Consider the following 12,745-nt stretch of genomic DNA (forward strand, 5'->3'; position numbering starts at 1 on the left):
TGTGATGTATGGTTGAGCTCCGCTAGTGCCTCAGCGGTGGGTTCCTTCCTTTGGGTTGGATTAAATTAGGCTTGCAACCGACTATCCCAAGGCCTGGGCCCACAGAAACAGTGATGACACTGTAAAGTATCATTTTTCTTGTTCCAAAAAAAATAAAAAATAATAAGAAATGGTTGCTCACAGACCATAAGGAATTGTTAATATAACAACCCATAAAAGTTAAAACAACAATTGTCTATAAAATAGTAAAGAAATGAGGCTTCAATGCTCATACTGTATATTTTACCACTTACAAGCATGTTTTTGCATCTATAAATTAATACACTTCAGTGAGTTATCTTCATTGTGGCAAGTGCAGAGAGGAAGATGAAGATTCTCATGCTAAAAACTTTCTTTCTCATTTTTCTCTTTGCTTTTCTAGGAACCCAAGCAAGAACTATATCAGGTAATACACCTGTCCTTAACCATGATGATTCTTTTTCAGCCAGTCAACTATTTTATAATCAGTTACTTGGCAAGCACATGTTTCGGATCAAGTTGTAACTACACACTCTTCACTAGTTCAATGCTTGCTTTAGTAGCGTTTCTCTTTTTATTTGATCAAATACTTTGCTCAGAGTACATATCATTCAACCATGAATTTTCTTTCATGAATTCTTACAAAATTAGAATACTTTTACAAATGCTTGAAGTATAGTTGACAGTTTGAAGTCATCTTACAATCTTAAATTAACAACCTCAATTATTTTAACAGTTTCAATTTATTTTCTAAATTGTCATTCTTGGCATGATGTAGAACATGAACATCCACGTGACAAACTGATGAAGAACAATTGTGGAAGGACCTTCAGCCCAACAACAGTGACTCTAGCATCATCGTCACGAAGCCAAGAGATAAAAGGCGCCTCTCCTTGCAACAAAGAGAATTCCTCCAACTTTGCAAAAAAGACTAATTATGAAAGATCGTCAAATCCACCACCTCCATCTCCAAGTTCATCACCACCAACCAAACAAATATCAAAGGCTTTTCCTCGTGGTGAAGATCATTCCTTCAATTTTTTGGCAAGAATGGATCAGTATGGAAGGACCTCAAGTCCACCACCGCCATCGCCAACATCATCACCACCAACCCAACAGATATCAAGGGCCTTTCCTTGTGGCGAAGACCATTTGTGCAATTTTTTTGTAAGATCTCATTATGGAAGGACTTCAAGTCCACCACCGCCATCCCCAACATCATCACCACCAACTAAGGAGATATCCAAGGCTTTTCCTCGTGGCGAAGAGAATTCTTGCAACTTTTTGGCAAGAATGACTCAATATGGAAGGACCTCAAGACCACCTCCGCCATCCCCAGCATCATCACCACCAACCCAACAGATATCAAGGGCCTTTCCTTGTGGCGAAGACCATTTGTGCAATTTTTTTGTAAGATCTCATTATGGAAGGACTTCAAGTCCACCACCGCCATCCCCAACATCATCACCACCAACTAAGGAGATATCCAAGGCTTTTCCTCGTGGCGAAGTGAATTCTTGCAACTTTTTGGCAAGAATAACTCAATATGGAAGGACCTCAAGACCACCTCCGCCATCCCCAGCATCATCACCACCAACCCAACAGATATCAAGGGCCTTTCCTTGTGGCGAAGACCATTTGTGCAATTTTTTTGTAAGATCTCATTATGGAAGGACTTCAAGTCCACCACCGCCATCCCCAACATCATCACCACCAACTAAGGAGATATCCAAGGCTTTTCCTCGTGGCGAAGAGAATTCTTGCAACTTTTTGGCAAGAATGACTCAATATGGAAGGACCTCAAGACCACCTCCGCCATCCCCAGCATCATCACCACCGACCCAACAGATATCAAGGGCCTTTCCTTGTGGCGAAGGGCATTTCTGCAACCTTTTGGCAAGAATGACTCAATATGGAAGGACCTCAAGTCCACCACCGCCATCCCCAACATCGTCACCGCCAACCCAACAGATATCAAGGACTTCTAGTTGTCCTCCCGGGTATCCTTGCAACGTCCTAATCATGACAACAAGCTATGAACGGACCCCAAATGCTCCACCTCCACCGCCAAAAGAAGCTCCGCCAAGCCATCAAATAACTAGGCTACCAATGACTGACTACGGCAAGACAGCCACTCCACCACCTCCATCTGCAAAGCCATCAGCTCCGACCCACCAACTATCAAGTATTGGGCTGTTACTAAGAAAATCGCCTCCAAATCCCAACTTAGCTTCTATCTGAAATGATTTTAATTCATGGAAGTACTAGGCAGATAGTCTATCTCAGTATCTTTACTTGGCTTGTGATATTAATTGAAGTGTGTGCCACTAGAACTATAGATTAGAGGACATAGATCAGGTGAATTAGTAATCACTCAGTTGTGCCAATGAATAGAATATGTATATTCGGAATAGTGAACTTGTATAATATATCAGAAAGGTAATCGGCTTTTTAGTGCAGAGTGTGTTATTAACTATTGTAAGACTTGTCTTATGGAAATAAAAAATGAAACCCAATTTCCTGTTGGGCCATTTTGTGAAGGATTGGATGATATTCAAGATAGCTACCTCTTTTCCAAGACATGATGCCTGGGTTCAAATCTTACCACTGCGCCTACTGATTGTAATATGAAAATTTACAAAATCAAAGCTGAAATGAACTCAAGCCTAGCATTGTTAATTGTAGCAGTAACAAGGAAATAAAATTTCAACACAAAGAATGGGAAAATTTCAACATGATTGTGTACTGTGTAGGCATTGTTTGCCTTGTATAAAAGTTTTTGGGACCAAATTTTTGTATCCAAACATGAAAATTTTGCAACAAAAAATATATAAGGATGAATTCCTGCCGTTGTGAGTATAGTCACTAAAGGTCATCTCAAAAAATAAAAAATAAAAAATAAAAACAATTTTAGTGACAATTTTGAAAATGTCGTTAACAAATTTTGTTGTCAAAAAGGTTTATTTTTTGTGACAAAAATTTTTCTCCCAAAAAGTTAATAATCCATCATTAATGTCTAATTTTGTCGCTAAAAAATACAACAGTGACACTTTCGATAATTAAAGGGACTTTGTCTCTAAATTATTTGTTTAAACTTTAAGTTGTGTAATGTCAAATTCTCAAATAACATTTATACAAACATGATTAAAATGATGAAATTGTAATAAACAATTTGGTATCTCCTTTTTTGCTGTTATGTTCAGTCAAAGACTATATACTATCAATTAAATAAAATAAATTTATATCCAAATTTTAAAGGAAAATGAGGCCTAAAAGACAAGAGGTTGTCATGATTTAACAAATACATTCACATTTTTGAAAACTTGAGAGGGTGAATTTATTTTTACTTCGAAAAATTTAGTTCTGTTAATGAGTAAATTTACCTTTTGGCAATAGTTGCACCCTTCTATAAGGCAATGTCATGCTCTTTGCTATAATAAAAACATTTTATAGAAAAACTTTTTAATTGCCTCAAGCTGTATTTAAAATGAAAATATTTCATTTAATTCAATAATTCTTGCATCAGTGTTACGGTGGCCCACAAGAAATTGGAAGTAGATGCTACATGTATTTAGTGGCGGAGCCACCAAGAGATAAGAGGGGCAGGTACCCTCCTCAACTTTTAGAAAATTGCATTTTAATCTAAAGTTTTAAAAATACATTCATTTTTTCATCTAAAAATATATAGAGAGATTTATTTATAAATACTTATCTCATATTACTTGAGAGTTCTATAAAGTGAAATATTAAGATGGTTTTATTAGGTTGATATATGTAACATTAAAATTGTTTTCAAACATTGATAGTTGATTTGTTGTCACCAAACTAAATTTATATTCCAAATCGATCTAATCTAATTACGTGTAGGTCTTAATAGATGAACTTATTGTCTAATAGGTCTTAAGATAATTAACAGTACTTTTCATCAAACACTACTAAAAAAACGTCACTAATTGTTAATTTTCAATGATAGTTTAAAAATTATCGCAAAACATGTCCCTAATTATAAGTTTTAGCAATAGTTTAAAAAAATCATTACAAAAAAAAAATCACTAATTTTCAACTTTCAATTACAATTTAAAAAATTCGTTACAGAAAATTATCACTAATTGTAAGTTTTGGCCACAATTTTAAAAACCGTAATAAAAAAAAGTCACTAATTGTTAATTTTTAGCGACATATGTAAGAAATCGTCATAAAAAAATATTTTTAGCGATGATTTCATTAAAACTTATTTTTAATAAGATTTGATGAGAATTAAGTCAAATTACTAAAACTTATTAGTAATTTATCTACCTCTTGCCGTTTTTAAATCCCGATCTATCAGCAGAGACTCGTGCCTTACTTAAGTCATTCTTTTTTATTTATTACTTTTTAAATTGTTTTCATTTTTAATGGACAATCCATATGCAAAGGTGCAATTATGAAAAGCAAGGATAAATATTTCTAAGGAGAAAATTGGCACATCTTGTAAAAGCTGGGGTATATTTCATATTTGAGAAAGTATTTGTACCAAAAGTCTTATTTAAATGAGTTTGCAAGGTGAAAATGTAATTCAATTTTACAATCAACAGTCAGTTAGTTGCTCCATGATACAACAATGGAGGAGAAGAAGAAGCAACAGCCAATCAAGGGAAACGACACCGTAGCATCAGCATGGAAGGCTTTTCTGGTACATCCGATATGCGGATTAGGGCTTGCATCGGCGTTACAGGTGGCCCACAAAATCTACTCCGTCGATCTCAATTCGGATCCTTCTGATACCCTCCGTCTGATCTGGGTACTACCTTCATTTTCATTTTCACATCAATTCCATATGATTCTCTCCCTTTTATTGACTCCAAATATACTCAATTTCGATTGTGATTTTTTTTTTTTAATTTGAATTTTTCAGGTTATTGAGGCTCCAATTGTGATCCTTATTTACAGTCTTTTCCGGAAAAATCCAAAAAAATTTCCGGTATACATCAAGTTATTTTTCTGCTTTACACCAAGCATAACTTAAATATTAGAGAATATCACTTTACCCCTTTTAACACTTCAATTAAAAAAAATTTATCATTTTCACTACTATGCTATTTGTACGATTTTCATAGTTAATGGGTTAATATGTACGGTTCATAGATGAGGGATAAAGTGATATTTGTTAGGGTCCGTTTGGGAAGGGCTTTTCCGGATTTTTTTGGCTATTTTAGCTACAAAAGATAAAATAGGCTATTTTAGCCACAAAAAACAAAACATCACATCCAACCCATAATCATTACACTCTTCTCTCACAAAAAAAGTCAAAAAAGCCAAAACGCTCTTCCCAAACCAAGCTTTTTAGCCCAGGCTAAAATAGCAAAAAAAGCCAAAAAGTCAAAAAGCCAACCCACTTCCCAAACGGAGGCTTAATAATTAAGGGGTCTTAGCGTAATTAACCCAATTTTTTATTATTGATTTTTTGGTTTTCTTTGTATAATTTGTCAAGATTTGTTGGTAACCTGACAGTACTGGAAGGCTGTTGGACGAGGCATATTGGGGCTTCCTGCTGGTTAGTCTTTTCAATTTCAGTTATGTCTATATACATATACTATACTAGCTGTGGGTGCAAACTCGATGCATTTATATTTAAACTTTTGAGTGGCTTGATGTATGAGAATTGAATTAGAAAGTTATTGATGTTCAGTTTTAGCAGTTACCAATTTTAGGGTTACAACGTCCTTGAGATTTATTAACACTGTGTTTGGTTGGGGAGATTTTGAAAAAGATTTGGAAAGAGAAAAAGAAAAATTATGTGAAATGTGAATAAAATATACCTATATTTCACCTAGTTTCACACATCTTTTCCCTCTCTTTCCAAATCTTCCAACCAAATACAGTGTAATGGTCAAGGCATATGCCAATTGAACTGGAAATTGACGTCTTGTCATTTGAAAAGGCATTTCTGAATAAGATGGTTTTGAGAAAAAAAAAGTGTAACAGTTTTTTCTGTTTTCTAATAGAATTAGTGGCGAGTGCAAATGAGATACGTTTTCAATTTAAGAAAAAAAATTTGGACAATTTGATAGAGAAGAAAAATCATTCAAACAATTATTGGATATGATGCGATAGTTTATTGAATGGGAAGGGTATTATAGGAAAAGAGAAAAACTGTGACGGCATTCACACCAACTAAGGTGTGCACTTTATATAATAAAATAGATAGATAGATGCAGCTATACATGTGCAAGTCCGATTGAAAGGTAGAAAGCATAGATTCACATCGCCTATTTGTTGAAAGCACAAAAATGAGCACAAGAGGCAGATTTGATTGACTTTGTGGAAACCAAAGTGAGTAGTGGTTTGTTTGAGTCAATCAATGTGGCATTTATTTATTTATTGTATATTTATCAGATAGAAAAAAATTACTAATAGAGTAAGTAGCCTGACTTAGAGAGGCTCGTTTAGTTAAAAAATTTACAATTATGATTTACATGTGAAGTGATTTTATGTACTTCTCACCTATTTGTTTGATGTAAAATAATTCTTGAAGAAAGAACTAGAAAACCCTCTTATGCAATCTGGGGACAATTTATCACTCTTTCTTTCTTTTCCTTTTTTATTTATTTATTTATTTTTTTTTCTTACTAGTCACGGGACAACCACTTTGTGCACTATGCCAAAAGTTAGGTGTGTACCCAACACATTAATGTGTATTAATTGGGCATTGTTTGTGTCTTGGAGGAAATGATTTCATTTACGTGTGAAACTCAAATTTTCACTGAAAACGTCTGCAGTGAGTTATCAAATGAGTAGTCTGAGATGTGTTGTAGATCTTTGATTCTAGATTTTGAAACCTTTTCTTGGTTTTACAAGTGTTTGTTGAGTTTGCTTGTTTCTTATGTTAAAGGGTGCTTAGCACGAGTTCTGTTTAAAACTGCAGGGGCAGTAGTGAATGCACTTGGAGCTATTGCTTTGGGAGCACCAGTTGGCATTAAGTATGTGAAGTAAAGGGTCCATTGGATGTGTTTCTTTTATGTTGATTTTAAAAACTGAAGTCATAGGTGGGGTTGGAAGGAAATAATTTTGCCTCACTCTGTCCCATAAGCAAAGCAACTCTTTTTATCATTGACAGGTAAAAAAATAGTAAATACCTCTTGATTTCCAAATCATTGATATTTGTCATTCATGTTTGCTTTTTTCTTCTTTTCTTTTTCTTTTTTTTTTTTTGGATACAAGCAAACATGTGTTTTTTTTTTTTTTTTTGATACAAGCAAACATGTGTAGAAATTCATTCAGAATATTGAGCTTCTAGATTAATTGTGCTTTCCATCCTAAACTACAATTTAAGTTTTCAATGTCACGAAAAGCAGAAGCATATCCTAGCGATCCCATACTCAATTTTATTACAACTATATTATTTTTAACAAAACGAATTATTTTTTTCTTGTTACTGAATGCATGTTACACACATTTATTGATTTTGAATCTTTCACATCGGACACAGGTACTTCATACAAGCAAACATGTGTAGAAATTCATTTAGAATATTGAGCTTCTAGATTAATTGTGCTTTCCATCCTAAACTACAATTTAAGTTTTCAATGTCACGAAAAGCAGAAGCATATCCTAGCAATCCCATACTCAATTTTAATACAACTATATTATTTTTAACAAAACGAATTATTTTGCTCTTGTTACTGAATGCATGCTACACACATTTATTGATTTTGAATCTTTCACATCGGACACAGGTACTTCACAAGGACCCTTCACTGGTCACTGTTGATGTCATTGTTTACCGTAAGTATTTGTCTAGTTAATACCTCTTGTTCTGCAACATCTCTTCATCTATGTATTGTTCTTCAAATTCAACGAGAAATTTGGAATTCTTCGTTTTCCACTAAGTTTTATGTTACATGTTGTGTCTTGTGCTGTTCTTTTGGAAACCTAAAGAAGAGTGAGGTCTTCCAACTTGTAGATTGTTATTGGTGTTGAGTCCAAAAGATGTTACTTACATACTAGGTAGGATTTCAGTTGCTGTTTGCTTCCGAAAGGAAAGTATTTGATCGAGTATTGTCTAAGGATCTTAGATATCTTATTATTACATGTAGACATCTACTTCCAGCTCACCTTGCAAGTTCATTTTGCGATTGCCTCAAGTACATTGAATATTTTTCTGTTCTAAATTTTCGTGTTTTGGTAGGTTGTCCCTGCAGTTTCTGTTTTTGGTTTATCATGGACCGATTGGCAACGAATATTTGCACACACAAAGTAAGTTCTCTCAATATATTGGTTGTAAAAACAAAATGCATTTATTCTGGTTTTGTAATTATCATACTCATTTTGTCTTTTATGATTTTACAATTGTTATCTGCATCTATTCTGGTTCTGTAATTATCATTCTCATTTCGTCATTTAGGATTTACAATTATCATCAGAGTTTGGCAAATCGTTGTCACACATTTAGCTTTCATTGGTCAATCTATATAACTAATAAGCTATTATGATGTTTTGCATAATTCACTCTCATAGGCCAAGTGGATCTATCGATTATATGGTATGTCTACCTGCACATGGAGCTGTTATTGGAGCTTGGTTTGGGGCTTGGCCAATGCCACTTGATTGGGAAAGGCCATGGCAGGTATCGTTATATATTAAACTTGAAGAGAATCTGCCAATTTTCCTATTTTTTAGGTGTCTGCAGTTTTTAAATTTTTCCATTTTATATACGTTACTAAATTTGCTACTTTTTTTTTTTTTTTTGGAAATTTAAGAATGATGGTAAATTCATGAGAGGTGATGCAACTTTCTTTCTGCAAACTTTTCCTAAACATCTGTCTCATCAATATCAGTTTTGGTAAGTTATTTTCAATAGTTATCATTATCTAGGGATTCAAGAGGCTGTTACTTGGAGGCTAGTGTAATTTTGAAAGCTTGAGCTGTCGAGCACGAGAATACATGTTTAAGTTTGAGTGCAGTTACATCTAGCTAATTAATACTTAATAGAAACCAGAGATCAGGTTCTCCTCCTAATTCTAAAGACTTGGGGACAACACTAAACAGTGTTTTTTCATTAATAATTTTTTTTTTTTTTTTTTGGGTAAGTAATTCATTTTCGTTAACTTAAACAATATGATAAAATGTTTCTTGTGAATCACCCAGTGGAACCTCAAATAAAAAATCATTTCATCAGTTTATGTTATTTTGGAATTTAGTCTTATAATTTATTGCAGAACTTGATAGCCCACTGTTTGGGTATGTTGGGGCACCTGCCTAAGCTACCACATTGTCCTTATTCATTTACTGGGTTACCTTAAAGCATATTGTATTTGAGATTTATGTATCTCCTTTAACTAGCCCACTCAAATTGTACAAAGATCATTGTAAACCCTAAACTACCCCACGTGTTATATTTTAGTTTTGTAATGGTATGGAACAAAGACTGAAAATTATTCCAACAAGTAAAAAAAAAAAAATTCACCTTTGCTTTGAAATTAGATAAAAAGGTATGGAAGGATAAGTGGTGTTCCATTTTCAGGAGGGGGGGGGGGGGGGGGAATCGGCAAATCCATAGCCCTTCTCGCTTCGGTGGGTATGTTGGTGCACACTTCCTAAGCTACCACATTGTCCTTGTTGAGGTTTAAATATCTCTTTTAAGTAGCCCACTAAGATCTGCAACCCTCCTCCCTATTTGGGTATGTTGGTGCATATCGCTTAAGCTACCACATTGTCCATATTCATTTACTAGGTTACGTAAAAGCATTTTGTATCGGAGGTTTATGTATTTCTTTTAAGTAGCCCTTACAAATCATACGAAGATCCTTGTAGACATTACCATGTTTGTATGGATGGACTGGGTAAAAGGGTATTGAACCGTAAGGGACTGTTAGTCTTGGGATAATAGTCCCTGGACTATTTGGCTAAAAATTATGTGTATCCCATGTTTAGATGTCTGGAAATGGATACTTTAGTGAATCTTATGTTTTGATTAGGAAATTATGAAGATGGTTAACTTGTTAGAAGACCATTTTGTCATTTTGTTTACAATGACAATGCTAAATTTAAAGTATATTTTATTTACTAAGAGCACTTTTAATTTTATTTAAAAATACGACATTAGAAGTATTCCATTTATGATTTTGCTAATACAAAAAAAAAAAAAAGGAAAAAAAGAAAAGAAGACTATTGCATATCATGAGATTAATTTACACATGTTTAAAAATATCCAACATGTTTAAAAAAATAAAGAAAAGATATTTATATATTGTTTTCCTTTTGAATATTATAAGTATAATTCCTTTTATCGATAATACAAAAAGAGGGAAAAAAATAAAGAAGAGAAGAGAAGACTATTATATATCACGAGATTAATTTATATATGTTTAAAAAAAAAAAAATCAACATGTTCAAAAAAATGTTTAAGAAAATGAAAGAAAAAAATGTTATATACTTGAAGGTCAATTTTGTCATTTAACTAGCTAATTTGGCTCAGTCCATCTATTTATATCCCACACCTCCCATGGGATTGAGTTATCCCACATATGAGGCACAGTCCGTCTATTTATATACCACACCTCCCATGGGAATGAGTTATCCCACATATAAGGGACTATTTGTCTTACCTTTACTTTTCTAACCAACCGTTGGACTAATTGTTTTATTGGACATGGAGTCTAATCCCATGGCACTATCTCACCAAACAAACCCAAAGGTTATATTTTATTTTGCAATTGAACAAAGACTGAAAATTATTCCTACAAGCGGCACATGATGCATTTGGCTCACAATGTTATTTCTCTGTTTTCGTTGAAATTAGATAAATATTTATGGAAGAATATGGAGTACTTCATTTTCAAGGGAGGGGATTAAAAAAGGAAATCGGTAAATCCACAACCCTCCTTGCATAGGTGGCCCTCGTGCTATTAGGGAGTACAATGCGGTTTCAACCAAAAAGGTTGTGGGTTTACTTAAAACAGTTCTTTGTCCCAATTACTTAGGGTCATGAATCCATCTTCTCCAGTTGACGATTTTAGAAGCCATATCCTTAGTTATGTTTGTTTTCATTTGGTAAGGAAAACATAAAAATTATGCACAAATATGTGACCATGACACATTTATAAGAAACTATTATTAGAACTCCTGAATACGCCATCTTTTGAGGATTTCAAAAATGGTTTTGCATTTTTATTTTGTTTTGTTTAAGAATGATGTAGCAACCTCTGACAGCTGTGTAAATGGTTTCCATTTCTTGTTTTTGAACAAAAATATAGTGAAAAAGGCTCAGAGTGATGTGTGTCATTTGATCAAGAATTCTTGTTGGCTATGTTGCTTTATTTAACTGAATGCAATGACTATCAAGAAATTCCTTCTTTACGAATTTAACCTACTTCTGGTTTAGCTCATCCTGAAATTTATATGTATGAATTTAGGTTTGAGCGGAAGTAAAACTAGATAGTATGACCTAGTCTAGCTCATGCACTTGATAAAGCCTAAACTTAACAAGTACTCATTGAAATATTACTAGCATTAGGGTCATGAGAAGAGTCAAATGCAGCAATAACCTAGTTTCATGATATTATCTTAGTCAATGTTTCTTGGCCTTTTGGTGTATGCTTTATGTTAAATATTGTTAGACTGGGCTTGGCTTCTTCCCAAACTACATCAATTTGGTTCTCTTTCCTTGGTTGAATGTATTGTTTGGTTGTTATTCTAATTTTCTGATTCCGCAACAAATTGAATTTTGTTGGTAGGAATGGCCTATTTGCGTGAGTTATGGTGTGATAGCCGGGTACCTGGTTGCTATGGTGGCATCTTTCAGTTTCATACTACTGCGTGGTGAGCGCCAGCATGTCAAAGGAGAATAATTGGTTAAAAAAATTTCAAGAGTCATCATTTTTTTTTGGAGCATTTTGGACTACCTTTTTAACACTTTCTTGTCCTACACAATTTTTAATGTTAACCTGAGATTTAGCACTTAGATCTTTTTTTTAGCTTTCAATGTACTTTGGACATCTTCTAATCTTAAGTAGAAGATCTTGTTTAGTTCTCATTGTCACCATGAAACGGTGCATTTCACGTTTAAATTTTAGCTCAAGAGGTGCAGCTATGGCGATTAGCATCAATTTATTCTGACTGGGACTTGAATTTTGCCAAGTTCGTCACGAAACCAACCCCCAAATTTTTTACATCACCGTGAACATTTTGTTCTTTCTTTCTTTCATTTGTTTTTAATTAAATTGCTTGATTTAAAGTACCTGAATGTCAGTGCACATTCACAAACTCTGTTGCTAGCAATTCTCTCTGCGCCCTTCCAAACATTCATCTGCAACTGGATACATCAACAATTTCCGGATAACAAAGATTTGAGACAACAAATTTTTTTTTGTAATTCGGTTTTCTTGGCAACCAAACAGAGGCCCCAACAGATGATAAGGAAAAGAAAAAGTAGGTCAGTGGCCCTAATTGCAGCGGTGTAATCCATCCATCTCCTACTAATGTTATCCTCTTGTGCCTTATTTTGCTCTAATTTATTGGGGGGACCCAGTAAGATACCTAAATTTCTTTGTCTTAATCTCTCATCGTGTTTCAATTGTTTTTCTTTTCCAATCTCTCTCCTCCTCTCCCTTTTTTCATATATTTTTGTTTTCCTCAGTATTTCACATAAGCTGTTCAACTCATACCAATCTGGTGTTCAGTGGAGCAAGCTCTGAGTGAGTCTGAGCCCACCCAAAATTCTGAACCAAAACAAAAAAAACCCATAAGT

General features: G+C 34.1%; 2 protein-coding genes across 3 annotated transcripts; both read left to right on the forward strand.

Moving 5' to 3' along the window:
• Window positions 1-238: 238 nt before the first annotated feature.
• On the forward strand, window positions 239-2,558 carry LOC114255963 (uncharacterized). The gene is made up of 2 exons (XM_028195496.2): window positions 239-445; window positions 797-2,558. Exons 1-2 carry the CDS (start codon window positions 367-369, stop codon window positions 2,257-2,259), a joined length of 1,542 nt encoding a protein of 513 aa, XP_028051297.2. The 5' UTR covers window positions 239-366; the 3' UTR covers window positions 2,260-2,558.
• Window positions 2,559-4,575: 2,017 nt separating this feature from the next.
• On the forward strand, window positions 4,576-12,111 carry LOC114255949 (PIGF/3-ketodihydrosphingosine reductase fusion protein-like). Of its 2 annotated transcripts, XM_028195486.2 has the most exons (9): window positions 4,576-4,798; window positions 4,913-4,978; window positions 5,509-5,551; window positions 6,923-6,977; window positions 7,734-7,782; window positions 8,186-8,253; window positions 8,515-8,623; window positions 8,757-8,839; window positions 11,733-12,111. In XM_028195486.2, exons 1-9 carry the CDS (start codon window positions 4,619-4,621, stop codon window positions 11,749-11,751), a joined length of 672 nt encoding a protein of 223 aa, XP_028051287.2. In that variant the 5' UTR covers window positions 4,576-4,618; the 3' UTR covers window positions 11,752-12,111. The 2 variants fall into 2 exon arrangements, with proteins under 2 accessions (XP_028051287.2, XP_082764025.1); XM_082907899.1 differs by lacking the exon at window positions 8,757-8,839.
• Window positions 12,112-12,745: the final 634 nt, after the last annotated feature.

Source organism: Camellia sinensis, chromosome 15, assembly GCF_055761805.1.
Source record: "Camellia sinensis isolate YWXY chromosome 15, ASM5576180v1, whole genome shotgun sequence".
Lineage (NCBI taxonomy): Eukaryota > Viridiplantae > Streptophyta > Magnoliopsida > Ericales > Theaceae > Camellia > Camellia sinensis.